At 47.4% G+C, this 27212-nt stretch overlaps 1 protein-coding gene across 2 annotated transcripts in view; it reads left to right on the forward strand.

The window, feature by feature from the left end:
- The window catches only part of C5 (complement C5), a 114469-nt gene that overhangs the window by 11718 nt on the left and 75539 nt on the right, over positions 1-27212 (forward strand). For both annotated transcript variants that reach the window (XM_073558927.1, XM_073558936.1), the window contains exons 3-13: positions 10570-10732; positions 10809-10879; positions 11378-11469; positions 11777-11859; positions 11930-12020; positions 20384-20489; positions 20569-20695; positions 20889-21004; positions 23962-24147; positions 24223-24426; positions 24722-24931. In XM_073558927.1, the coding sequence (XP_073415028.1) occupies positions 10570-10732; positions 10809-10879; positions 11378-11469; positions 11777-11859; positions 11930-12020; positions 20384-20489; positions 20569-20695; positions 20889-21004; positions 23962-24147; positions 24223-24426; positions 24722-24931 (1449 nt within the window). The remainder of the gene's footprint in view (positions 1-10569; positions 10733-10808; positions 10880-11377; positions 11470-11776; positions 11860-11929; positions 12021-20383; positions 20490-20568; positions 20696-20888; positions 21005-23961; positions 24148-24222; positions 24427-24721; positions 24932-27212) is intronic.

Raw genomic sequence — 27212 nt, forward strand, 5'->3', positions numbered from 1 at the left:
ACTTGCGTTTATTTGTGAGAAAAACGGAAATTTGGCGAAAATTTTGAAAATTTCGCAATTTTCCAACTTTGAATTTTTATGCCCTTAAATCACAGAGATACGGCACACAAAAAACTTGATAACTAACATTTCCCACATGTTTACTTTACATCAGCACAATTTTGGAACCAAAATTTTTTTTGTTAGGAAGTTATAAGGGTTAAAAGTTGACCAGCGATTTCTCATTTTTACAACACCATTTTATTTTTAGGACCACATCACATTTGAAGCCACTTTGAGGGGTCTATATGATAGAAAATACCCAAAAGTGACACCATTCTAAAAACTGCACCCCTTAAGGTGCTCAAAACCACATTCAAGAAGTTTATTAACCCTTTAGGTGCGTCACAGGAATTTTTTTGAATATTTAAAAAAAAATGAACATCTAACTTTTTTTCACAAAAAAAATACTTCAGGTTCAATTTTTTTTATTTTACCAAGGGTAACAGGAGAAATTGGACTGTAAAAGTTATTGTGCAATTTGTCCTGAGTACGCTGATACCTGATATGTGGGGGGGAACGACTGTTTCGGCGCATGGCAGAGCTCAGAATGGAAGGAGCGCCGTTTGACTTTTTCAATGCAAAATTGGCTGGAATTCAGATCGGACGCCATGTCACGTTTGGAGAGTCCCTGATGTACCTAAACAGTGGAAACCCCCCACAAATGACACCATTTTGGAAACTAAACCCCCTAAGGAACTTATCTAGATGTGTGGTGAGAACTTTGAACCCCCAAGGGCTTCACAGAAGTTTATAACATACAGCCGTACAATTAAAAAATCATATTTTTTCCACAAAAATGATCTTTTCACCCTCAATTCTTATTTTTCCAAGGGTAACAGGACCCTAAAAGTTATTGTGCAATTTGTCCTGAGTACGCTGATACCCCACATGTGGGGGTAAACCACTATTTGGGCGCATGGCAGAGCTCGGAAGGGAAGCAGCGCCATTTGACGTTTTTGGCTGGAATTGAGATCGGACACCATGTCGCGATTGGAAAACCCCTGATGTACCAAAACAGTGGAAACCCCCCACAAATGACACCATTTTGGAAACTAGACCCCCTAAGGAACTTATCTAGATGTGTGGTGAGAACTTTGAACCCCCAAGGGCTTCACAGAAGTTTATAACATAAAGCCGTACAATTAAAAAATCATATTTTTTCCACAAAAATGATCTTTTCACCCTCAATTCTTATTTTTCCAAGGGTAACGGCACCCTAAAAGTTATTGTGCAATTTGTCCTGAGTACGCTGATACCCCACATGTGGGGTTAAACCACTATTTGGGTGCATGGCAGAGCTCGGAAGGGAAGCAGCGCCATTTGACGTTTTTGGCTGGAATTGAGATCGGACACCATGTCGCGATTGGAAAACCCCTGATGTACCTAAACAGTGGAAACCCCCCACAAATGACACCATTTTGTAATCTAGTCCCCCCAAGGAACTTATCTAGATGTGTGGTGAGCACTTTGAACCCCCCAGTGCTTCACAGAAGTTTATAACGCCCGGGCGTGAAAATAAAAAATTCGTATTTTTTCCACAAACATGATCTTTCAGTCACCATTTTTTTATTTTCCCAAGGGTAACAGGAGAAATTGGACCCCAAAAGTTGTTGTCCAATTTGTCCTGAGTATTCTGAAACCCCATATGTGGGAGAAAACTACTGTATGGGCACACGTCGGGGCTCGGAAGGGAAGTAGTGACGTTTTGGAATGCAGACATTGATGGAATGGCCTGCGGGTGTCATGTTGCCTTTGGAGAGCCCCTAATGTACCTAAACAGTGGAAACCCCCCACAAATTACCCCATTTTGAAAAGTAGATCCCCTTAGGAACTTATCTAGATGTGAGGTGAGCACTTTGAACCCCCAAGGGCTTCATAGAAGTTTATAATGCCCGGGCATGAAAATAAAAAAATCGTATTTTTTCCACAAACATGATCAATTAGTCCCCAATTTTTTTATTTTCCCAAGGGTAACAGGAGAAATTGAACCCCAAAGTTGTTGTCCAATTTGTCCTGAGTATGCTGACACCCCATATGTGGGAGAAAACTACTGTATGGACACACGTCAGGGCTCGGAAGGGAAGTAGTGACGTTTTGGAATGCAGACATTGATGGAATGGTCTGCGGGTGTCATGTTGCCTTTGGAGAGCCCCTAATGTACCTAAACAGTGGAAACCCCCACAAATGACCCCATTTTGGAAACGACACCCCCTAAGGAACTTATCTAGATGTGAGGTGAGCACTTTGAACCCCCAAGGGCTTCACAGAAGTTTATAATGCCCGGGCATGAAAATAAAAAAATCGAATTTTTTCCACAAACATGATCAATTAGTCCCCAATTTTTTTATTTTCCCAAGGGTAACATGAGAAATTGAACCCCAAAAGTTGTTGTCCAATTTGTCCTGAGTACGCTGACGCTCCATATGTGGGAGAAAACTACTGTATGGACACACGTCGGGGCTCGGAAGGGAAGTAGTGACGTTTTGGAATGCAGACTTTGAGGGAATGTTCTGCGGGTGTCATGTTGCCTTTGGAGAGCCCTTAATGTACCTAAACAGTGGAAACCCCCACAAATGACTCCATTTTGGAAACGACACCCCCTAAGGAACTTATCTAGATGTGTGGTGAGCACTTTGAACCCCCAAGGGCTTCACAGAAGTTTATAATGCCCGGGCATGAAAATAAAAAAATCGTATTTTTTCCACAAACATGATCAATTAGTCCCCAATTTTTTCATTTTCCCAAGGGTAACAGGAGAAATTGGACCCCAAAAGTTGTTGTCCAATTTGTCATGAGTACGCTGACACCCCATATGTGGGAGAAAACTACTGTATGGACACACGTCGGGGCTCGGAAGGGAAGCAGTGACGTTTTGGAATGCAGACTTTGATGAAATGGTCTGCGGGTGTCATGTGCGTTTGGAGAGCCCCTGATGTACCTAAACTATTGAAACTCCCCACAAGTGACCCCATTTTGGACACTAGACCCCCCACGGAACTTATCTAGATGTGTGGTGAGCACTTTGAACCCCCAAGTGCTTCACAGAAGTTTATAACGCTCGGACGTGAAAATAAAAAAATCATTTTTTTCCACAAAAATGATATTTTTGCCCCCAATTTTTTATTTTCCTATGGGTAACAGGAGAAATTGGACCCCAAAAATTGTTTTGCAATTTGTCCTGAGTAGGCTGATGCCCTACATGTGGGGGTAAAACACTGTTTGGGCGCATGGCAGAGCTTGGAAGGGAAGGAGCACCATTTGACTTTTTCAACTCAGAATTGGCTGGAATTGAGATCAGCTGCCATGTTGCATTTGGAGAGCCCCTGATGTGCCCAAACAGTGGAAACCCCCAATTCTAACTCCAACCCGAACCCCAACACACCCCTAACCCTAATCTCAGCCCTAGCCCTAACCCTAACCCTAGCCCTAACCCCACCCTAACCCTAGCCCTAACCCTAGCCCTAACCCTAACCCTAATGGAAAAATGGAAATAAATACATTTTTTTTATTTTATTATTTTTCTCTAACTAAGGGGGTGATAACGGGGGGTTTGATTTGCTATTTATGGCGGTTTTTATGTTTGGCAGCTGTCGCACGCTAAAAGACGCTTTTTATTGTAAAAATAGTTTTTGCATCACCACATATTGAGAGCTATAATTTTTCCGTATTTTGACCCACCGAGTCATGTGAGGTCTTATTTTTTGCGGGACGAGTTGACGTTTTTATTGGTACCATTTTCGGGCACGTGACATTTTTTGATCGCTTTTTATTCCGATTTTTGGGACGCAGAATGAACAAAAACCAGCGTTTCATGAATTTCTTTTGGGGGAGTGTGTTTACACCGTTCCGCGTGCGGTAAAATTGATAAAGCGGTTTTATTCTTCGGGTCAGTACGGTTACAGCGATACCTCATTTAGGTCATTTTTTTATGTTCTGTCGGTTTTATGCAATGAAAACTATTTTATATAAAAAATAATTATTTTTGCATTGCTTTATTCTGCGAGCTATAACTTTTTTATTTTTTCGCTGATGATGCTGTGTGGTGGCTCGTTTTTTGCGGGACAAGATGACGTTTTCAGCGGTACCATGGATATTTATATGCGTCTTTTTGATCGCACGTTATTACACTTTTTGTTTGGCGGTATGATAATAAATCATTATTTTTTGCTTCGTTTTTTATTTTTATTTTTTAAGGGGTTCGCTAAAGGGGTTAACTAATGGGACAGTTTTATAGGGCGGGTTGTTACGGACGCGGCGATACCTAATATGTGTACTTTTATTGTTTTGTTTTTTTTTATTTCCAAAAAATGGATTTATTTGGGGGAATTTTTTTTTTTTTTTCTAATTTATTTGGCGATTTTTTTTTTTCATTATTTTAACACTTTTTTTTATTTTTTTTTTAACTTTATTAAATAGTCCCAGGTGGGACATCACTGTCCTGTGGCAGATCGCTGATCTTTCACATCATAGATCACTGTGACAGATCAGCGATCTGTCACAGGCAGTGCCGAAGGCTTCCTCTTGCCTGCGCTTTGCAGGCACTGAGGAAGCCAGCTTCCTGCAGGCCCCGAAGGCCCCCGTCGCCATCTTGGATTCGGGGGCCTGCAGGAAAGGAGCCCCCTGCAGCAGCGCTGCACATTGCGCTGCCGTTGGGGGCTCAGAGAAGCACGGAGGGAGCCCCCTCCCTGCCGATGCTTCCCTTTAACCCCCGGTACACCGCGATCATGTTTGATCGCGGTGTGCAAGGGGTTAACGTGTTGGGGGTGGTCCGTGACCACCCCTGACACATTGTGCCGGGTGTCAGCTGTGATAATCAGCTGACACCCGGCCGCGATCAGCGGCGCTCACCACGTGGGCACCGCTGATCGCGGTAGACGTACTATCCCGCCCATGGGCATAGGGGCCCGGGTCCCATGGACGGGATAGTACGTCGGATGTCAGAAAGGGGTTAATAATAATAATAATAATAATAATAATAAATTTTATTTCTATAGTACAGAAAATAGACATTACAGCATAACAATAATCACATAGATCATAACAAATACCAAGAGGAAAGAGGGCCCTGCTCGCAAGCTTACAGTCTATGAGGAAAGAGGTAGAGACGAAAGGTGGGTGGTAACAGTTGCCCTGATTGTATGGACCAGCCATAATGTTAAGTGTGTAACAGTACAGACACAGGTGGCCAATGGATGCATAAAGCATGTGGGAACATGATGCGGGGAACCTGGTTATGGTAAAACTTTTGGCTGTGCCACACAGGGATAGATTAGGTTAATGTGTTGAGGCGATAGGCCAGTCTGAATAAATGCGTTTTCAGGGCACGCTTAAAATTGTGGGGATTGGGGACTAATCGTATTGACCTGGGAAGTGCATTCCAAAGAATTGGTGCAGCACGTGTAAAGTCTTGGAGACGAGAATATACTCAGAAATTATCACTTAGTGAGCCTGGTCATTTGTCGCAATTATTTATCATTCAGATCCCCTGAGTTTCTGCATAGGGTTGGTGTAAGAAGCACCTCTGAGTGTCCGAGATGTATGAATAAGGACGCAGGTATTTTGCATATGTTATGGGAATGTCTGCATTTGCAAGCTTTCTGGATTGTGCTGATTTGTCTGATTGAGGGAGGTATGAATGTGTAGTGCCTAGGACTCCATTAGTGTGTGTGTTGGGGTACGTGGAAGAAATGGGAATTAATATCTCGAAGAAGTTGGCCTTGGCGAGGCTACTTACATGGCCAGGAAATGAATTGCCAGATATTGGGTGAAGGCTGAACTGCCCTCTAGAAAGGAATATATTCAGCAAGTGGATTATACAGTATATATCAGAGAAGGAATGCTGGTAATAAGTTTGAACAAATTTAGGCATCATGGATGGATATAATGTAGGGAGGTCAATGGACATTTAAGATATATTAGAGGTTGCATAAAGGCTCCTGTGTGAGTGTCCTGTTCCAGCGGCATATTACAGAGTGATGTATGTATTGTAAAATCTGGATTGTTTGGTTCCCAAAGGGAAGTGGAAAATGTGATTGCTGTCTACTGGGGAGGAGTGGGGGGGAAACAAAATCTGTTAAATGCCTAATTTCCATATATGTTATTGGGTATAAGTTGTACTTGATTTATCTGTTGAATAAAAATTATCTTATTTGAAAAAAAAGGATGAGCTTGCCATCGAGACCTATCCACTACCCTCAACGACCTAATCCATAAAGCCATCCATAAAGACCTCCGCTTCAGTGAGCGTGCTAGTGAGGTGGCACGTGAAAGAGAACCGCGGCGCCTGGCTCCCTCTTTTCAAGGACCACCTGTTCCTTCGCCCTCCCTTGCCGAGGACTCATTGGGACCCATGCAGATCGACCACCTTGCACTTGCTAGACAGCAATTGAGGGATCGTTGTGCTAAAGGCCAGTGCTTGTATTGTGGTTATGGGTCACTCCATTCAAGTTTGCCCGGTGAGATAGGAGAAGCTCCGGTATCTAGGGGCGGTAGGAGAGGCCTCCCTAGACGGAAAGGACATCTCCCTACCCCTGACCCTTACTGTGGCCGTGACAACCGGTGAATCCCAGTTTGTTGAGTTGGTGTATTTGGATTCCAGGGTAGCCGGAAATTTTATCCTCCAGGCTGTAGTGGTTCTGTTCCAAATCCCAGTTCATCCACTCAAGAACCCCCTGGCAATAACATCTGTCGATGGGAGAACTTTTCGGGAGACTGTTCGTCTTGCTACTGAGCCGCTTGAGGTCAGTATTGGGATGCTTCATACTGAGAAGATTGCCTTTTATGTTCTTTCCCACATATCTCACGCCTTTCTCTTAGGCCTACCATGGCTATGGCAGCGCAAACCTGTGTTGGACTGGAGAACTGGAGAGGTGCTCCGCTGGGAACATTCCTGTTATGAGAAGTATCTATCTTCAGTACGTCCGGTTAAGGCCCCGTCTTGTCCGGCATTGCTGCTGGTTTGCCGTCTGCCTATTTGTCCTTTGCCCATGTTTTTGACAAGCAGGAAGCAGAGACTTTACTTCCCCACAGGCAGGGACGGACATTATGAATACCGAGTGATGCCCTTCAGTCACCGTAATGCATCGGCAGATTTTCAAGAATTCGTCAACGACATCTTCCGGGACCTGCTTTATTCCTGCGTAGTCATGCATCTAGGCGATATTCTGGTATTTTCCTCTCGGATCTGGCCTCCTACAGACGAGTAGTTCGGCAGGTTCTTCAGCGTCTACGCCAAGTATGAGAAATGCATTTTCAAACAGTCCTCTCGTCCCTTCTTGGGTTACGTTATCTTGGATACCGGACTCAGGATGGATCCTGAGAAAGTCTCTTCCATCCTTAATTGGCCGCTGCTCATGGGGGTCAAAGCAATTCAGCGATTCCTTGGCTTTGCTAATTACTATCGGCAATTCATTCCTCATTTCTCCACGTTGACCGCTCCTATCTCTGCTATGACCCGAAAGGGAGCCGATCCGAAAAGAACTGGTCCTTTGAAGCTGAAGAGGCCTTCCGCTCTCTTAAACGGTCCTTCTCCACCGCTCCCATTCTGCATCACCCGGATTTGTACAAACAGTTCTTCCTAGAGGTAGACGCATCCTTGTTAGGGGCTGGAGCTGTGCTCACCCAGAAGTCCTCCTCGAGTGGCTGTGTGTCCTGCAGTTTCTTTTCTAAGGCCTTCTCCACTCCTGAGCGCAACTACTCTATCGGGGACCGAGAGTTACTCGCCATTAAGATAGCTCTGGAGTAGTGGCGTCACCTGCTGGAGGGCGCCGTCTATCTAGTGGTCATCTACACGGACCATAAGAACCTGGCGTATCTCTAGTCCGCCCAGAGACTTAATCCATGCCAAGCTAGGTGGTCTTTGTTTTTTGCCCGCTTTAAATTTCTTTTGCATTTCTGGTTCGGTGACAAGAATGTCAGAGCCGATGCCCTCTCTCGCTCTTTTCTGTTCGAAGATCAAGAGAAGTATCCACAATTTATCATTAAACCATCTAGGATGGTCACTGTCGCTCAAGTCAGTCTGTCATGAATTCCTCCTGGGAAGACCCTTGTGGCTGGATTTGAGAAGGAGTGAGTTTTGTCTTGGGGCCACTCGTCCAAGGTGGCTTGTCACGCGGGACAAAGGAAGACTCTACAGTTCATTTCTCACAACTAATGGTGGCCATCCATGAGGAGAGAGATCCATGCTTACGTGGCTGCCTGTCCGATTTGTGCCCGCAATAAAGTCCCCAGACGACTTCCTGCAGTTTTCTCCTGCCATTACCTGTACCATCTGGTCCATGGCAGCACATAGCTATGGACTTCATTAAGGATTTGCCAGTATCCGAGGGTTGCACCGTCATCTGGATAGTCGTGGATCGCTTCTCCAAAATGGCGCACTTTACCCCGTTGTCTGCTCTACCGTTCGCTCCTGAACTAGCTGACAGTTTCATCATATTTTCCTCCTGCACGGATTTCCTCGTCAAATTGTGTCTGATCGAGGTTCGCAGTTCACTTCCAGATTCTGGCGAGCTCTCTGTAAGCATCTGGATATCGCTTTGGATTTCTCTCTGGTCTATCACCCTCAGTCCAAAGGACAAGTGGAGCGTGTCAGCCAGGTCCTGGGCAATTACTTGCGACACTTTGTCAATGCCCACCATAATGATTGGGTGAAATTGCTTCCCTGGGATGAGTTCTCGCACAGCAATCACATTGGTGAAGCCTCGGGAGAATCTCCGCTCTACATTGCATTCGGTCGGCAACCCCTCCTGGTGACGGTTCCTTCTGATGTCACTGCAGCAGATGTCCTCTCCAAGGATTTTGTGAAGTTGAGGGAGGACACCAAAGCCACTTTAGGAGGACACCAAAGCCACTTTAAAAGCATCCTCTGCCCGTATGAAGAGACATGCAAACAGAAGGCATCTGGATCCTCCGTGCTTCCATCCTGATGACAAGGTATCGCTTTCGTCCAGGTACGTCCGGCTGAAGGTCCCGTCTTACAAGATGGATCCTCGTTTTATCGGGCCTTTCAGGGTGTTGAAGCGGATCAATAAGGTCTCCTATAAATTGAAGCTGCCTCCTTCTTTATGGATTCCAAATTCCTTCCATATATCTCTACTGAAAAAGGTCATCCTGAGTCCCTTCTTCAAAGATTCCGCTACAATGCCCATGTCAACGGCCTTGGATGATTTTTTTGAAGTGGAGAACATCTTGGCTATGAAGAGGGTAAGAAGCAAGACCTTCTTCCTCGTTGACTGGAAGGGATTTGGTCCCGAAGAGAGATCCTGGTAACCGAAGAAGAACAAACATTCACGTTCCGATTCTCCTCCAGAAATTCCTCAATGACCTGAAGAGAAGGGGGAGCAAAGGGGGTACTGTTAGCACCACGCTGGAGTCCTGCTCTGACAGGCAGGGTCCCCGGCGTGTCTCTTCACTCACCCATGCTGCAGTCAGTTCTTCCCTTCCCCATGCTATGCATGCTTCCAGCTAATCCTCTAGCCATGTCCTTAGGGCACGCGCGCGTGTACTTCCGCCCTCTTAAAGAGTCAGCGCGTGCACTTGCTATTTCCTCCCCAGCCAATATCTGTGGGACATTATGTATACATTGCGTCCTACTCACTGGGGAGGTGCCTGAGCAACCTTCCTTTTTCGCAGTCTAAGTTGTGTAAAGTTGCATACCAGTCCCCGCTGCACTCAACTGTAGACCCTGCCTGCTGCACTCTGATGTAGATCCTGCCTGCTGCACTCTGATACAAACACTGCTTGCTGCATTCTACTGCAGATCATGCCTTCTGCACTCTAATGCAGTCCCTGCCTGCTGAACTCAACTGCAGATCCTGCCTGCTGCACTCTGATGCTGATCCTGCCTGCTGCACTTTGATACAAACACTGCCTGCTGCATTCTGATACAATCACTGCCTGCTGCACTCTGATACAAACCCTGACCGCTGCACTTAGGTGCGAACTCTGTCTGCTGCACTCAGATGTGAACTGTCTGTTGCATTCTAATACAAACCCTGCCAGCTGCTCCCTCCTGTCTGCCCTTTGGGTCCACCTGCTGCACATCCTGGAATGGCACCTGGCGATCATCAGGAGCCAAGTTTAACTTCATCATCAGAGGCTCTAGTGAACAGTCAGGTGTTCACTTAGTCACACCCCTCCAGGCTCTCCACAGTCCATGGCACAGTGGTTCCACAAACCATGTCTGTGACACCTGCGCACTCTGGGCAGTCCATGGGCAGCAAGTCAGAAATGTGCAGCCCTCCCCACCGCTCTCCCTCGTAGTATAGTTGATGGCTGGATTTGGTTCTTTTAAAAGTAACATTAATTACTTATTGATGAATTCTTGATGGTTGTTAAAGATTTATTATTGCCATTTGTATATGGTGACCCTTACAAAATATCGCCGGTTATTATATACAGTAAATTTGTCAGTGTCTGTATTTTGGTTAGCTCTTCATTGTCTATTGATTTGGGCCTTGTGCCTCCATGACGGGTGATATAAGCTTGAAGGCTGCGCAGCGCTCACATCTCTTGTGACTCTTCCCATAGATACATCCCAATGATTTCCCGCGGAAGGACAGCGCCACGCATTTCGTGTATTTGCAGGCTCAGACCAGTTCATTCACCAAGGAGGAGCGCGTTCCCGTCTCATATCACAATGGTTTCCTGTTCATCCAGAGCGATAAGCCAGTGTACACCCCCGACCAGTCCGGTAATGTCGTCCCCCCTAATTACAAGTGATCACCCGCCTGCGCTCTGCTCCTCATCTCATCGCCTTCTCTCCACAGTGAAGGTTCGGATCTACTCCATGGACGAAGAACTGAGACCGGCGCGCAGAGCGGTCACTGTCACCTTCAAGGTCAGTAATGGTCACCTCCAAACTCTGCCCCAGTGAGTGCAATGTCAGCCAGGCGGGCAGAAGCTCTAAACTTAAAGGAATTGTCCATGACACATATGGGGCTAAAGGATCCAGCCCACCCTGGACAATTCCTCTAATTCAATAGTGATCACAGCTCTGGAAGTTACTGGAGGATAAGACATTATATAACAGCAGAATAGTGAATGCAGCTCTGGAAGTAACTGGAGAATAATACCTGATGTAACAGCAGAATAGTGACTGCAGCTCTGGAGGTGACTGGAGGATGAGACATGATGTAACAGCAGAATAGTGACTGCAGCTCTGGAAGTAACTGGAGTATAAGACCTGATGTAACAGCAGAATAGTGACTGCAGCTATAGAGTTGACATGGGGATAAGACCTGATGTAACATAAGACCACAGGGACCAGGTTGAGCTCAGTTTGGGGGGGTCTGGTTTGGTCGTTGACCCTAGACTTGTTCTTCTGTTGTCTATGAAGGATCCGGATGAGGTGAAGATGGACGTGATAACACAGCAGGATGCCACCGGCATCATCTCCTTCCCTGACTTCAAAATCCCTGCCAACCCCAAGTATGTGGTTCACTGACTCCATCTGATTTCTGATTGCTGCCATCTTGAATTCACAATCAGACTCTTAAAGGGCCGGTGCAGCCTAAAGTTTCTCCAAATCTCTGGTTGTTATCAGTGATTGGCTGCCGCTTGTTGTGGTGATGAGTCATGCAGCTGTGTGAGCTGGACCAGCTCTGAGCTTTCAGGATGGAAATAAAGGTCCTATTCACAGATAGCAAGCTGGACTCTGACATGGTGATGGACTGACCCTTTAAATGTCTCTTTGTGCTTCTAATTCTTGAGCATAATTCTCCATTGTTGTCTTCAGATTCGGGACGTGGAAGATTGAAGCCGTGTACAGCGCTGATTACACAACATCTACAATGGCGGCATTTGACGTGAAGGAATACGGTATTTATCATTCTCCATTACATGCGATGTGCGCGGCCAGCAGGGAATCACCACCATTTCTACATTTCAGTGCTGCCTAGATTCTTTGTCACCATCGTACCGACACAGAACTTCATATCGTATGACACGTTTGACAAATTCACGATCACCGTGAAAGCAAAGTAAGTGACCCCCGACTGCAAGGCAAGCAGGCGCAGGTTATAATAGGCGTACTAGAGCATATGTGGTAATGGCATTTATATTGGGGTTCTTGGGAAGGAACGTTCACATTAATATCATTCTGTACAGACCCAGAGTAGTGTTTTCCTGATATAGAGCTACAAACCCCCAGCTCTACTATATACAGCCATAGAGATAAATGATGACCTTGTACTACCAGCTGCCACCACTAGGCGGACTCCCATGTGCAGGGAACTCCCCCTAGTGGTGGCTAGTGATGGGCAGTCCGGCTCTTTTTGGTGATCTGGCTCTCATGGCTTCGGCTCTTTTTGGATCCTAAATGGATCCCTATTGCTTACATGTGCGGGCGTCCTAAACTCCGCCCACCTACTTTGTAAACCCCGCCCACTTTGTATGAACCAATTAGTTTGCTGAGTGGGCGGAGTTTTGTCCGGGTAGGCGGAGTTACATCTGCCGAACATAGGGATTTTAGGCCCAGTGAGAGCCATTCAGGGATTTTAGTGGCTCTCACTGGGGTGCCGGCTCCCATAGTTCACAGCAGGGAGCCGGCTCTTTTTGTCGGATCGTTCGCGACCGACGCATCACTAGTGGTGGCTGTACATACATCCATGTGTAAGGTGCTCCCTCTTGTGGTGGCTCTAGATATGTCCATATGCAGGGAGCTCCCCTAGTGGTGGCTGTACAGTATATACATCCATGTCCAGGGACCTCCCCCTAGTGGTGGCTACATATACAGTGGCTAGCGAAAGTATTCACCCCCTTGACTTTTTGTCTATTTTGTTACTTTACAACCTGTGTTTAAATATTTTTGTTATCCGATTTGTGTGTGATTCATCAGCACTAAATAGACTAAGTTGGTGAAGCAAAGTGAGAAACTATAGGCATAAATTCAATTTATGGGATCAAATAACTAAAAATTGTTATGTGCATATGTATTCACCCCTTCAGCTATGAAGCCCCTAAAAAATGACTGGTGCAAGCAGTTCCCTTTATAAGTCCCATGCTTAGTGACAGGACGTCCACCTGTGTGTGCAATCTAAGTGTCACAAGTCTGTCAGTATATACACACTTTACCTTTTCTGAAAGGCCACAGAGGCTGAATCACCATTAAGCAAGAGGCACCACTAACCAAACATCATGAAGACTAAGGAGATCTACAAACAAGTCAGGGACAACGTTGTTGAGAAGTACAAGTCAGGGTTGTGTTATAAAAAATATCCCCATCTCTGATAATCACCCGGAGCTCCATCAAATCCATTATCACTAAATGGAAAGAACATGGTACCACAACAAGCCTGCCAAGAAAGGGCCGCCCACCAAAACTCTCAGCCCCGGAAGGAGGGTATTAATCAGAGAGGCAGCACAGAGACCAAAGGTAACCCTGAAGGATCAGCAGAGTTCCCAAGCAGAGACTGGAGTATCTGTCCATACGACCACAATAAGTCGTACACTCCATAGAGGTGGCCTTTATGGAAGAGTGGGGAGGAAAAAGCATTTTCTTACACACAAACATTGCAAGGCTTGTTTTGAGTTTGCAAAAAGACATGTAGGAGACACCGCCAAATATATGGAGGAAGGTGCTGTGGTCAGATGAGACCAAAATTGAACTTTTTGGCCACCAAGTTATGCACTAGATCTGGAGCCAAATCAACACAGCTCATAAGAACACCACCTCCACAGTGAAATATGGTGGTGGCAGCATCATGCTGTGGGGATGTTTTTGGCAGCAGGTGCATGGAAAATGGTCCGAGACAAGGGGAAGATGGATGGTGCAAAATACAAGGATATTATTGAGCAAAACCTGTTTCAGTCTGTCAGTGATTTGAGTCTGGGACTAAAGCAACACTCGAGTGGTTTAAGAGGAAACGTGTAAATCTTTTATCATGGTCTAGTCAAAGTCTAGACCTTAATCCAATTGAGAATCTGTGGTCAGACTTGAAGATTATTGCTCAGCTGAGGAAACCATCTAACTTGGAGGAGCTGGAGCAATTTTGCAAGATGTGGAAAGATCACAGAGATTATCCAAAGCAACTTGCAGCTGTAATTGCCGCAAAAGGAGACACGACACAGTACTGACTTTAGGGGGCTGAGCAGTTATGCACACTGAAGTTTTCAGTTATTTTGTACTATTTGTTGTTTGCTTCACAATAAAATGAAAGCCAAATGTTCACAGTTGTAGGGATGTTCTTTACATGGACTTATGCAAACCCTCAAAAAGAAAAACGTGAAATTCCAGGTTGTGAGGTAGCAAAATACGAAAAATGCTGAGGGGGTAAATCCATAGCTTCCAACAGTCCCGATTCTCGCAGGACAGTCCCGTCTTTGACACCCCTCACCCGCGTCCCGCCCGGGATGCTATTTTTCCCGCATTGCACTGAGCCGCCACACCCCCCATGCACCGACCCATCCTCGCCCTCCCAGAGAGGCTGAGCCACAGCAACCTGCAATGATGTGGCTGCACTGTTCTGTGGCTGTGCGCACAGGACCTGGGATGAGGTCACAGGAGGGGAGGAGTCAGGGGTCACATGATCAGGGGCCTCCTGTCTGTCTGTAGGACTCTGCTGTGCTGGTTGTCATGGTGCTGGATGAGGTGAAATTTCTGTGTGGGGTCAGGAGGGGTTTACAGGGTGGATGTAGCAGAGCTGTGTGTGTACGAGGTGTACGGAGCGGAGCCACGCATGTACAAGGTGTATGGAGCAAAGCCACGCGTGTATGATGTGTACAAAGCCTCGTGTGTATGAGGTGTACGGGGCGTACAGAGCGGAGCCGCACGTGTACGGAGTGGAGTCGTGTGTGTACGGAGCGGAGCCGCGTGTGTATGGGATATGCGGAGCAGAGCCGTGTGTGTACGGAGTGGAGCCATGTGTGTACGGAGCGGCGCCAAGTGTGTACGAGACATACAAAGCGGGCTTTTCCCACGGACACAGGAGTACATGGTGGAGCCCTGAAGAGCACTTTAAAACTCGCATATGACAGCCCACCGGAAGTGATGTGCTGGACGCTGACCGGAAATGAGGTAATTTCATGAGGAGATTGTGACGGAACCATGGAGGCACTTCAGGGAATGCTTCAGATCCATCACCATGTCCTCCTCCAACAGTGCAGACAGCGGGATCACTTTGTGAGTGGATCATGATATGTCCTGCACCGGAGGCTCAGGTGTGCATTACAATGCGAGCTGGGCTGCTATAGTATGTTTATAGAATCTTTCTTTTTTTCTTTCTGATTCTTTCTCATTCTCTGTTCTGTCTTTCCCTCTCTTTTTTCTTTCTCTCTGTCTGTTCTTTCTTTCTCTAATTTTTTTGTTCTTTCTCTCTCTGTTCTTTCTTTCCCCTCTTTCTTTCTTTCTTTCTTTCTTTCTTACTTTCTTTCTTTCTTTTTCTTTCCTCTTTTTCTTTCTTTCTCGCTGTTCTATCTCTTTCTTTACTTCTTTCCCTCTCTGTTCTTTCTCTGTCTCTCTTTCTTTCCCCTCTTTCTTTCTCTCTCTGTTCTTTCTTTCTTTTTCTCTTTCTTTCTCTATCTCTCTCTGTTCTTTCTTTCCCCTCTTTCTTTCTCTCTATCGCTCTGTTCTTTATTTCTTTCTTTCTTTTCTTTTTTTCTTTCTTTTTTTCTCTCTCTCTATTCTTTCTTTACCCTCTTTCTTTCTCTCTGTTCTTTCTTTCCCCTCTTTCTTTCGCTCTCCCTCTGTTCTTTTTTTCTGTCCCCTCTTTCTTTCTCTCTCTGTTCTTTCTTTCCCCTCTTTCTCTCTCTCTGTTCTTTCTCTCTGTTTTCTTTTTTTCTTTCCCCTCTTTCTTTCTCTGTTCTTTCTTTCCCCTTTCTTTCTCTCTCTCAGTTCTTTCTATCACTCTCTGTTCTTTGTTTCTTTCCCCTCTTTATTTCTTTCTCTCTCTGTTCTTTCTTTCTATCTGTTATCTCTTTGTTCTTTCTTTCCCCTCTTTCTTTCTCTCTCTGTTCTTTCTCCCTCTCTCTCTGTTCTTTTTTCTGTCCCCTTTTTCTTTCTCTCTGTTCTTTCTTTCTCTTTCTTTTTCTCTGTTCTTTCTTTCCCCTCTTTCTTTCTTTCTGTACTTTCTTTCCCCTTTCTTTCTCTCTCTCTGTTCTTTTTCTGTAATCTTTCTTTTTTCTTTCTCTCTGTTCTTTCTCTCTATCTGTTCTTTCTTTCCCCTCTTTCTATTTCTTTCCCCGCTTTCTTTTTTTCTCTCTGGTCTTTCTTTCCCCTCTTTCTTGCGCTCTCCCTCTGTTCTTTCTCTTTCTTTCTTTATTTCTTTCTCTCTCTCTGTTCTTTCTTTCTCCTCTTTCTTTCTCTCTCTGTTCTTTCTTTCGCTCTCCCTCTTTTCTTTTTTTCTGTCCCCTCTTTCTTTTTCTATCTGTTCTTTCTTTCCCCTTTTTATTTTTCTCTTTGTTCTTTCTTTCTTTCTTTCTCTCTTTCTTTTTTACTTTCCTCTTTCTTTCTTTTCTCCTCTCTCTGTTCTTTCTTTTGCTCTTTTCTTTCCCATCTTTATTTCTATCTCTATCTGTTCTTCCTTTCTCTTTCTCTCTCTGTTCTTTCTTTCCCCTTTTTATTTTTCTCTCTGTTCTTTCTTTCTCTCTCTTCTTTCTTTTTTACTTTCCTCTTTCTTTCTTTCTTTCTTTCTTTCTTTTCTCCTCTCTCTGTTCTTTCTTTTGCTCTGTTCTTTCCCATCTTTATTTCTATCTCTATCTGTTCTTCCTTTCTCTTTCTCTCTTTGTTCTTTCTTTCTCTCTCTTTTCTTTCTTTCTATCTGTTCTTTCTCTCCCCTCTTTCTTTCTCTCTCTCTCTGTTCTTTCTTTCTCTCTCTGTTCTTTTCTTCTGTCCCCTCTTTCTCTGTGTTCTTTTCTTTCTCTTTCTTTCTTTCTTTTTCTCTGTTCTTTCTTTCTTTCTTTCTTTCCCCTCTTTATTTTTCTCTGTTCTTTCTTTCCTCTTTCTTTCTCTCTCTCTGTTCTTTCTTTCGCTCTCTGTTCTTTCTTTCCCCTTTCTTTCGCTCTCTGTTCTTTATTCTTTCTCTCTCTGTTCTTTCTTCTTTCTCTGTTCTTTATCTCTCTGTTCTTTCTTCTCTCTCTGTTCTTTCTCTCTCTCATTCTCCTTTCTTTCTCTCTCTGTTTTCTTTTTTCTCTCTCTGTTTTCTTTCTTTCTTTTCCTCAGTACCAGTCAGTGTGCCCACAGTACCAGCCACTGTGCCCAAAATGCCAGTGACTGTGGCCTCAGTACCAGTCAGTGTGATCAGCAGTGCTAAATGGGTGTGATTGGGCGTGGACATGGGTGTGACTAGTTGTGAAATGGGTGTGGTCGGGGCATGGCTTTAAATTTTCCCTCTTTCCCTTCTTCAAAAGTTGGAAGGTTTGGTAAATCCTTTCACAAGCCACTGTACATCCATGTGCAGGACATTCCCCTAATGGAGGCTGCATATACTTCCATGTGCAGGGAGCTCCCCTAGTGATGGCTGTATATACATCCATGAACAGAGTTTCTCCGAATGGTTAATGTGTATACGTCCATGTGTATGGTGCAGAGAGCTCCTCCTGGTTGTGGCTGTATGTACTTCCATGTGCAGAGCACTCCTCCTGGTGATGGCTGTATTTACATCCATGTGCAGGGAGCTCCCTTTAGTTGTGGCTATATACACATCTACAGTGCATTGCGAAAGTATTCGGCTCCCTGGAACTTTTCATCCTTTTCCCACATATCATGCTTCAAACATAAAGATACCAAATGTAAATTTTTGGTGAAGAATCAACAACAAGTGGAACACAGTTGTGAAGTTGAACAAAATTTATTGGTTATTTTAAATTTTTGTGGAAATTCAAGGGGTAAGGTTTCTCCTTGTGGAGCGTGACATGCCAGCTCTGGCTTGTCAAGGTAAGGAGGCTTATTCGCCGTGCAGTGCTCCTCTGGGAAAATAATATGCAAATTGCCTCTTCAGAGAAAAAGAGGACTTGAACTTTATAGCGCCACCTGTTGGTAGTAGCGATCCTACAAGTCACAATCAACCCTTTAACGAGTCTTGTAATATGACTTAGGATAAAAGCCAAATCAAAGCCAAAGCTTTTATCCTAAGTCATATTACAAGACTCGTTAAAGGGTTGATTGTGACTTGTAAGATCACTACTACCAACAGGTGGCGCTATAGAGTTCAAGTCCTCTTTTTCTCTGAAGAGGCAATTTGCATGTGGAAATTCAAAAACTGAAAAGTGGGGCGTGCAATATTATTAGGCCCCTTTACTTTCAGTGCAGCAAACTCACTCCTGAAGTTCATTGTGGATCTCTGAATGATCCAATCTTGTCCTAAATGACTAATGATGATAAATATAATCCACCTGTGTGTAATAAAGTCTCCGTATAAATGCACCTGCTCTGTGATAGTCTCAGGGTTCTGTTTGAAGCACAGAGAGCATCATGAAGACCAAAGAACAAAGCAGGCATGTCGGTGATACTGTTGTGGAGAAGTTTAAAGCCGGATTTGGATACAAAATGATTTCCAAAACTTTAAACATCCCAAGGAGCACTGTGCAAGCGATCATATTGAAATGGAAGGCGTATCATACCACTGCAAATCTACCAAGACCTGGCCGTCCCTCTAAACTTTCATCTCAAACAAGGAGAAGACTGATCAGAGATGCAGCCAAGAGGCCCATGATCACTCTGGATGAACTGCAGAGATCTACAGCTGAGGTGGGACAGTCTGTCCATAGGACAACAATCAGTCGTACACTGCACAAATCTGACCTTTATGGAAGAGTGGCAAGAAGAAAGCCACTTCTCAAAGATATCCATAAAAAGTGTTGTTTAAAGTTTGCAACAAGCCACCTGGGAGACACACCAAACATGTGGAAGAAGGTGCTCTGATCAAATTAAACCAAAATCGAACTTTTTGGCAACAATGCCAAACGATATGTTTGGTGTAAAGGCAATACAGCTCATCACCCTGAACACACCATCCCCACTGTCAAACATGGTGGTGGCAGCATCATGGTTTGGGGCTGCTTTTCTTCAGCAGGGACAGGGAAGATGGTTAAAATTCATGGGAAGATGGATGGAGCCAAATACAGGACCATTCTTGAAGAAAACCTGTTGGAGTCTGAAAAAGACCTGATACTGTGACGGAGATTTGTCTTCCAACAAGACAATGATCCCAAACATAAAGCAAAATTTACAATGGAATGGTTCACAAATAAACGTATCCAGGTGTTAGAATGGCCAAGTCAAAGTCCAGACCTGAATCCAATCGAGAATCTGTGGAAAGAGCTGAAAACTGCTGTTCACAAACAATCTCCATCAAACCTCACTGAGCTCGAGCTGTTTGCCAAGGAAGAATGGGCAAGAATTTCCGTCTCTCGATGTACAAAACTGATAGAGACATACCCCAAGCGACTTGCAGCTGTAATCGCAGCAAAAGGTGGCGCAACAAAGTATTATGTTAAAGGGGCCGAATAATATTGCATGCCCTACTTTTCAGTTTTTGAATTTCCACAAAAATTTAAAATAACCAATAAATTTCGTTCAAATTCACAATTGTGTCCCACTTGTTGTTGATTCTTCACCAAAAATTTACATTGGTATCTTTATGTTTGAAGCATGATATGTGGGAAAAGGTTGAAAAGTTACGGGGAGCCGAATACTTTCGCAAGGCACTGTATGTGCAGGGAGCCCCCTAGTGATGGCTGTATATACATCTATGTGCAGGGAGTTTCTCCGAGTAGTTGATGTATATACGTCCATGTGTAAGATGCTGTATATACATCTACGTCACGGGTGGGAAACTTCAGGCCCCCGTGCCATTTACGGCCCTCGATGACCTTTTATCCACCCCCTGTGCAGATTCTCAGGGACCGCAGTGCTTTGGCAGGGAGCTGTATTTTGATTGCCACCAGCTCATTAATTTCTTCTTGCTCTGTGAGCACACCACGCAGTGTTCGCTGCTGAACATTGAAGGGCATTCAGTGAAAGATTATGTCCTGACACCAGTGCCAGAGTCAGAATATACTTTGTGGGTGGGGTTTGTACGCCCCCGAAGGATAGTATAAATATCCAAATGGCCCTTGGCGAAAAAAGATTCCCCACCCCTGATCTACGTGAAGGACGCTCCCCCTGGTGGCCAGAGATATAATTTGAGAAAATCCCCCTACAGTATAAGGCCTATTCTGTATATGTCCTGATAGTTTGTTACAGTATTTCCATCTGGAGTCCAGGTTGGATAAATTGTAACAGACCATCAGCTGGGAGCAGAGTAAGGTCAGCCTCTATATGTACATGATAATATTTCCATTCACTGACAGAAAGCAGAGATTTTGACACAACTAAACAGTAGATTTCCTGATTCTTTGTTCACAGTTATTACTACGGGAAGAAGCTGGAGCAGGCGAAAGTCTTCATCCGCTATGGAATCATACAGGGTGGTGAGAGAAGGATGATGACGAAATCCATCGATGTGCTGACGGTAACAGGGGCCGCTGTCCAGGTTGGGACCACCTCATCATTTGTGTGCACGGTTCAAGAGGTTTTGCTTCTTCCTGCAGATGAGTGGTGGAGAAGCCGTGTTCCACTTCAACAGCCGGCGGGCGGTGGACGAGCTTGGGTTTTCACAGTTGGAAGAGCTGGATGGATCCTACCTGTATATGACGACCTCCGTGGAGGAGACGGCAGGTAACGGAGCATCGCTGGGAGCTGTGGCAAGCAGTAAGACCTTTGCTGAAAAGGTCCGGCCAATGGCAGGGTGACAACTAAGCTCCTCTCAGACAATTTAAAAGAGACATCATGTAACAGGTGTCTGCTCGGGGCGGAGATCTACAAGGCAGTCTCACAGGTGATTACGATTGCGTCATCTTTTCATTTTCAGGGTCACAATCCGAAGAAAGCGAAAACGCAGACGTCAGGTACGTCATCACCCCGTACACCCTGAAACTGATTGGGACGCCGTTGTATGTGAAGCCCACGCTGCCGTACTATGTGAAGGTTAGTGCTCTGCGTCCTGCCCTTGGAGACCCTCAGCATTCACTTCCAGAGCAGAACTCTGTGGTCAGAAGATGCAGACCACATCCTGAGGCTGTACTACTGATAGATGTTGATAGGATCACCACTGCAGTGCTGCCCCCTCTACAGCACATGCTATGACCCCCACAGTGTCGCCCCTGTACAGTTCAGGCTGTCACCTCGCAGAGTGCCGCCCCCTCTACAGCACAGGCTATGACCCCCCACAGAGCCGCCCCTGTACAGCGCAGGATGTCACTCCCTCAGAGTGCCGCCCCCTCTACAGCACAGGCTATGACCCCCACAGTGTCGCCCCTGTACAGTTCAGGCTGTCACCTCGCAGAGTGCCGCCCCCTCTACAGCGCAGGCTATGACCCCCCACAGAGCCGCCCCTGTACAGCGCAGGATGTCACTCCCTCAGAGTGCTGCCCCCTCTACAGCACAGGCTATGACCACCACAGTGCCGCCCCTGTACAGCGCAGGCTGTCACCTCCATAGTGTTGCCCATTCTGCAGCGTTTCCCACTCTACAGTGCAGGCCCTGCACTGTAGAGTGGGAAACGTGCAGGCCATTATCCACCCCTTACCCCCACGTGTGATGTGCCGCCCTCTCTACAGCGCAGGCTGTCACCATCCACAGTGCTGCCCCATGTACAGAGCAGGCTGTAACCCCCATGGTGCTGACCACTCTACAGCACAGGCCATCACCCCACAGTTCCACCCCTGTATAGCGAAGGCTGTCAACCCCCGAGAGTGCTGCCCCCTCTACAGCACAGGCTATGACCACCACAGTGCTGCCCCTGTACAGCGCAGGCTGTCACCCCCTCTACAGCACAGGCTATGACCACCACAGTGCCACCCTTGTACAGTGCAGGCTGTCACCTCCATAGTGTTGTCCATTCTGCACCTACATAGTGTTGTCCATTCTACAGGGCCTGCACTGTAGAGTGGGAAACGTGCAGGCCATTATCCACCCCTTACCCCCACGTGTGATGTGCCGCCCTCTCTACAGCGCAGGCTGTCACCATCCACAGTGCTGCCCCGTATACAGAGCAGGCTGTAACCCTCATGGTGCTGACCACTCTACAGCACAGGCCATCACCCCCACATGCTGTGCCACCATCTCTACAGCGCAGACTGTCACCCCTTCTACAGCACAGGTGGGTCGCCCTCCCAGGGCTGTGGGGTACTCGGTACCGGGCCGGTATCAGTGGGATGTGTCACAGCAGCGGTAACCCGGACCGTGGCCCTGGGCGCCCAAGTAATAGGAAGATGTGAATGGTGGAATGTAGTTAGATGAATAGTTCGTGACGCCACCTGTGGTGCTCGGCAAGGGAGGTGTTAAGCCGACGCTGCATGCAGATCCGCTGGGACTGATGGTATGGTGCAGCAAAGATGTAAAAGCTCCCCACAGGTGAAGCTGTAGTCCCAGGGCAGTGTAGAAGTGGTTGGCACGGGGATGTAGCAGTGCCGGAAGGGTAGGAAGAAGACAAAGACACAGCAGGGTGCAATTTCTGTACCTTTACTTGATAACTGCAGTCCAGGGTCCTGATTACAGATGGTATTGGAGCAGGCTAGCCTGGAAGCAATTCAGGGATTCTCTCTCAGCAGACGGGCTGTGCAGTCTCCTTACTAGCGCGTATTTGCGGGATCTCCAGTACCAAGTTACACTGAAGTTCCTCCTGTCAGATGTTCTCAAGAACCTCACTTGCACGGCAGACAGCTGTAGCCTATCTCGGGGACTCCTCTCTACTGAGTCCCGGCTCACTATCCAAGCTGCTGTTGTGCCCTCAAGTCTTAGATGGGTGTAGACAATATAGAGTCACTGCACACGCTGGTTATGCTTATTGTGAAATAAATTTATTGCTTGACGGTGAAGAAGCTTCTTCACCGTCAAGCAATAAACTTATTTCATAATAAGCATAACCAGCGTGTGCAGTGACTCTATATTGTCTATACAATTTGGGGACTATCCGTTCCTTTTCACTAGCACCGCAAACTCAAACCTTCAGGCCGAGTGCTAACCATTTATATTATCCTTTAGATGGGGGTAGGGCATTTACAGCCTCCTACTCCTCTGGTGTCTGTTGCAGGACCGTTAGTATCCGTACAACCATGGAGACCAGGCTCCAATTCATGCGCTCTCTCCAGAGATGAGCTCGTCCTCTCCGCTCCATCTCAGCGCTCCTTCCACACGTCTGCACACTTCACCCTCCACAGACTAACTAACTAACCACCCCTTCCTCTTGGCCCTCAGAGAGCACTCCTCCCCTTAATCCCGGTTCAGAGTTCCCCCTGCTGGCCTGGAGTGGAACTGTGTTGCATGCATAGATTGACTGCAAGAGAGACCCATCATTGCCTCCAAGCCTGGCATTACCCTCCCCTGGAGGAAGGCAAAGCCACTGTGGCGACCATACCCCTTGGGGCGCCACACTGACAGTCACCTCTCAGAGTGCTGCCCCCTCAATAGTGCAGGGCAGGTCATCACCCCTCGCAGTGACACTCCTCTATGGTGCAGGCTGTCACAACCCAACGGTGCCTTCCCACTAGAGCACAGGCTGTCACCTCCACAGTGTAAACCCCTCTACAGTGCAGGATGTCAGCCCCCATAATGCTGTCTCCTCTACAGTGCAGTCTGTCACCTCCCCCACAGTCCTGTCCCCTCTGCAGCGCAGGAAACCCTTCCCATTGTGCTGCCCCGTACAGTGCAAGCTGTTACCTTCTACAGTGTTGCCCCCTCTACAGCGCAGGCCATCACCCCCCCTGCTGTGCCACCCCATCTACAGCACACGCTGTTGCTAATGCAGGCCATCACCTCAACAGTGCCACCCTACACATCACAGGCCATCACCCACCCACAGTGATGCCCCATTACCTCCACAGTGACACCCTTCTCCCACCCCTGCACTGTATGTAACTGATAATGTCACATGATTGGTGCAGGTTCAGGTGAAGGACACGTTGGACAAGGCGGTGCCCAGGATCCGACTGTCGCTCACTGGAGTGATGGTGCAGGATGGCGGAGAAGTCAGCCCCCTGGGATCTCACCACTCACAGCTGACTGATAGTAAAGGAATCGCTGAGTTTGTGGTGAACATCCCGGCCGATGTCACCACCCTGGAATTTACAGTGAGTCTCTGTCTGGCACAGGCCCTGATGCCGGTTACAGGAGTGATTGTTTCACCAGATTTGTGTCTCTATTAGATAAAGATAGCCGACAAGAACCTGCAAGACGAAAATCAGGCGAGTGAAACATACACAGCGACAGCCTACAAGTCACCAACTAAGAGCTACCTGTACATAAACTGGGCACGGGAGAGCGAAGTGCTGCACGTCGGGGGCTACCTCAATGTCCAGGTGGTGCCCAAAAGCCCCTATATGGCCAAACTGACCCACTACAGCTACCTGGTGAGTGTTGTTGGGCCACAACTGTGTTGGGGGGGGCCCAGGACTGTGCCTTGATGCAGAGCCTGGGATTGTGCATCTCCTGGGAGCCTGGGACTGTGCCTCGCTGGGAGGGTCCGGGACTGTGCCTTGCTGGGAGGGTCTGGGACTGTGCCTCGCTGGGAGGGTCCGGGACTGTGCCTCGCTGGGGGGGCCGGGACTGTGCCTCGCTGGGGGAGTGGATGTTATTGTGCACAGAGAGGTTATTCCTTATTTGGGAGTCTTGCACGCCTCCATCTTTATTTGGTTTCTCCTCCAGGTCATCTCTAAGGGGAAGATTTTGACATATGATACAGTTCAGAGGGTCCACGACTCAACTTCCCAGAACCTGAACATCCAGATAACAGCGGCCATGGTGCCCTCCATCCGCCTCCTGGTTTATTACATTATCACCGGAGACTCCACCGCCGAGGTTGTGGCTGATTCCATCTGGGTGGATGTAAGAGAGAAATGCATCAATAATCAGGAGGTGAGAGGAGGCCGAGAGACGGAGAATGAGGCCCACGTACCATTGTAACCAGCTCTGGGGCCACATATGCACAGCAGTCAGAGAAGAGTCCCCAGTGTAAAGGAGGTCAGTGCTGTGGTCAGAGAAGATCACGAGTGTCCGCGGGCACTGTGCTGCAGTCAGAGGGGAGTTCGCCGTATACACGGAGTGCTGTGCTGCGTTCAGAGGGGAGTCCCGAATGTCCATGGTGTCACAACGCTGTTATCAAGTGTCCCTGGACCAGGGGCTCCTACCCTATTACCTATGCTAGGGGTGCCCTAGCTTGCCCTGTTCCCCAGGTTACTTCTGATGGTAAAGATGCTGGGGCAACACATACCTTGCCTTAGCTCCTGAATCTGCTCTCAGTCTGTACCCTTCCTTCACCCGAGGAAGAGGGGAGTAGTAGTGTACAGTAATACACCAACCAGACTAACAAGGTAATACGAACAGGGATAGAGAAAAATACCAAATATACTCGCACATATAACACAGAGGAATGCACCGGGGAGTGGAGGATGGGGTAAAACTAACGTAGAAGAAGAAAGGGAATTATCACACACTCAAAACCTAGCAACAGTCACAGATAAATCCACCAAATGCCTTCCCCTATAGCAAGCAACAAGTCATGCAGCATAAGCCACTCTGACAATGAGTACTAGCCAGGGCCCAGTTTATATAGGAGATGGGAGTGGCTGACAATGAACAGCTGAGAGCCTTAGCTCCAGGAGCAGATTAACCCCTGCACTGCCAAAAGAAATTTACACTGTTTAATATGAAGGTGTAGTGCTTCTAATCAGTTCAGGAGTAGTAGAACTCAGTCTTCTGACTCCTTTCTGTGCTGCGGTCAAAGGGGAGTCCCCAATGTACAGGTAGTGCTGTGCTGCGGTCATACGTGAGTCCCGAATGCCAGTTGACTCTGTGCTGTGGTCAGGGGGAAGTTCTGAGTAACCATGGGGTTTGTGGTGCAGTCAGTGGGGAGTCCCGAATGTCCGAGGGTCTCTGTGCTGTGGTCAGTGGAGAGTCCCCAGTGTCCGGAGGGGCACACTGCTGCGGTCAAAGTGGAGTCCCAAGTGTCCTGGGGGCTATGTGGTGTGGACAGATGAGTCCCCAGAATCTGGGGGGCAATATTGTGGACAGAGGAGAGTCCCCAGTGTCGGGGGGGGGGGTCTGTGTTGTGGTCAGAGGAGAGATCCCAGAATCCGGCAGGCTGTGTTGTGGACAGAGGAAAGTCCCCAGTGTTGGGATGGGGGGAGGGCTCTATTGTGGACAGAAGGAGAGTCCCCAGTGTTGGGATGGGGGGAGGGCTGTATTGTGGACAGAAGGAGAGTCCCCAGTGTCCGTGGGGGGAGTGCTGTGCTGTGTTCAGAGGAGAGTTCCCCAGTGTTCAAGGGGTCCTGTACTACAGTCAGAGGGCAGTCCCCAATGTCCGTGGCACACTGTGTTTCAGTCAGAGGAGAGTCCCCAGTGTCCGGGGGGCTGTGTTCTGGACAGAAGAGTCCCCAGAGTCCAGGGGGCTATATTGTGGACAGAAGAGAGTCACCAGTGTCCTGAGGGCTGTGTTGTGGACAGAGGAGTCCCCAAAGTCCGGGAGGCTATATTGTGGACAGAGGAGAGTCCACAGTGTCCAGAGGGCTGTCCAGTGGACAGAGGATTCCCCAGAGTCCGGGAGGCTATATTGTGGACAGAAGAGAGTCCCCAGTGTCGGGGGGGTGCTGTGTTGTGGTCAGAGGAGAGTCCTCAGTGTCTATGGGGAGAGTGCTGTGCTGTGGTCAGAGAAGAGTCCCCAGTGTCAAGGGGGTCCTGTACTGCAGTCAGAGGGGAGTCCTCAAGGTCTGGGGCACACTGTGTTGCAGTCAGAGCAGAGTCCCCAGTGTATCGGGGGCTGTATTGTGGAAAGAAGAGAGTCCCCAGTGACCGGGGGGGCTGTGTTGTGGACACAGGAGAGCCCCTAGTGTCCGGAGGGGCTGTGTTGTGGATAGAGGAGAGTCTCCAGTGTCCGGGGGGCTGTGTTGTGGACAGAGGAGAGTCCACAGTGTCGGGTAGGGGGCTGTGTTGTGGACGGAGGAGAGTCCCCAGTGTCCGGGGGGGGCTGTGTTGTGGACAGAGGAGAGTCCCCAGTCTCCGGGGGGGCTGTGTTGTGGACAGAGGAGAGACCCCAGTATCCGGCGGGCTGTGTTGTGGACAGAGGGACCCCAGAGTCTGGCGGGCTGTGTGGTGGATAGAGGAGAATCCCCAGTGTCCGGGGGGCTATATTGTGGACAGG

The sequence above is a fragment of the Dendrobates tinctorius genome, unplaced genomic scaffold (assembly GCF_039654945.1).
Source record: "Dendrobates tinctorius isolate UK_male_01 unplaced genomic scaffold, ASM3965494v1 ptg000013l, whole genome shotgun sequence".
NCBI lineage: Eukaryota > Metazoa > Chordata > Amphibia > Anura > Dendrobatidae > Dendrobates > Dendrobates tinctorius.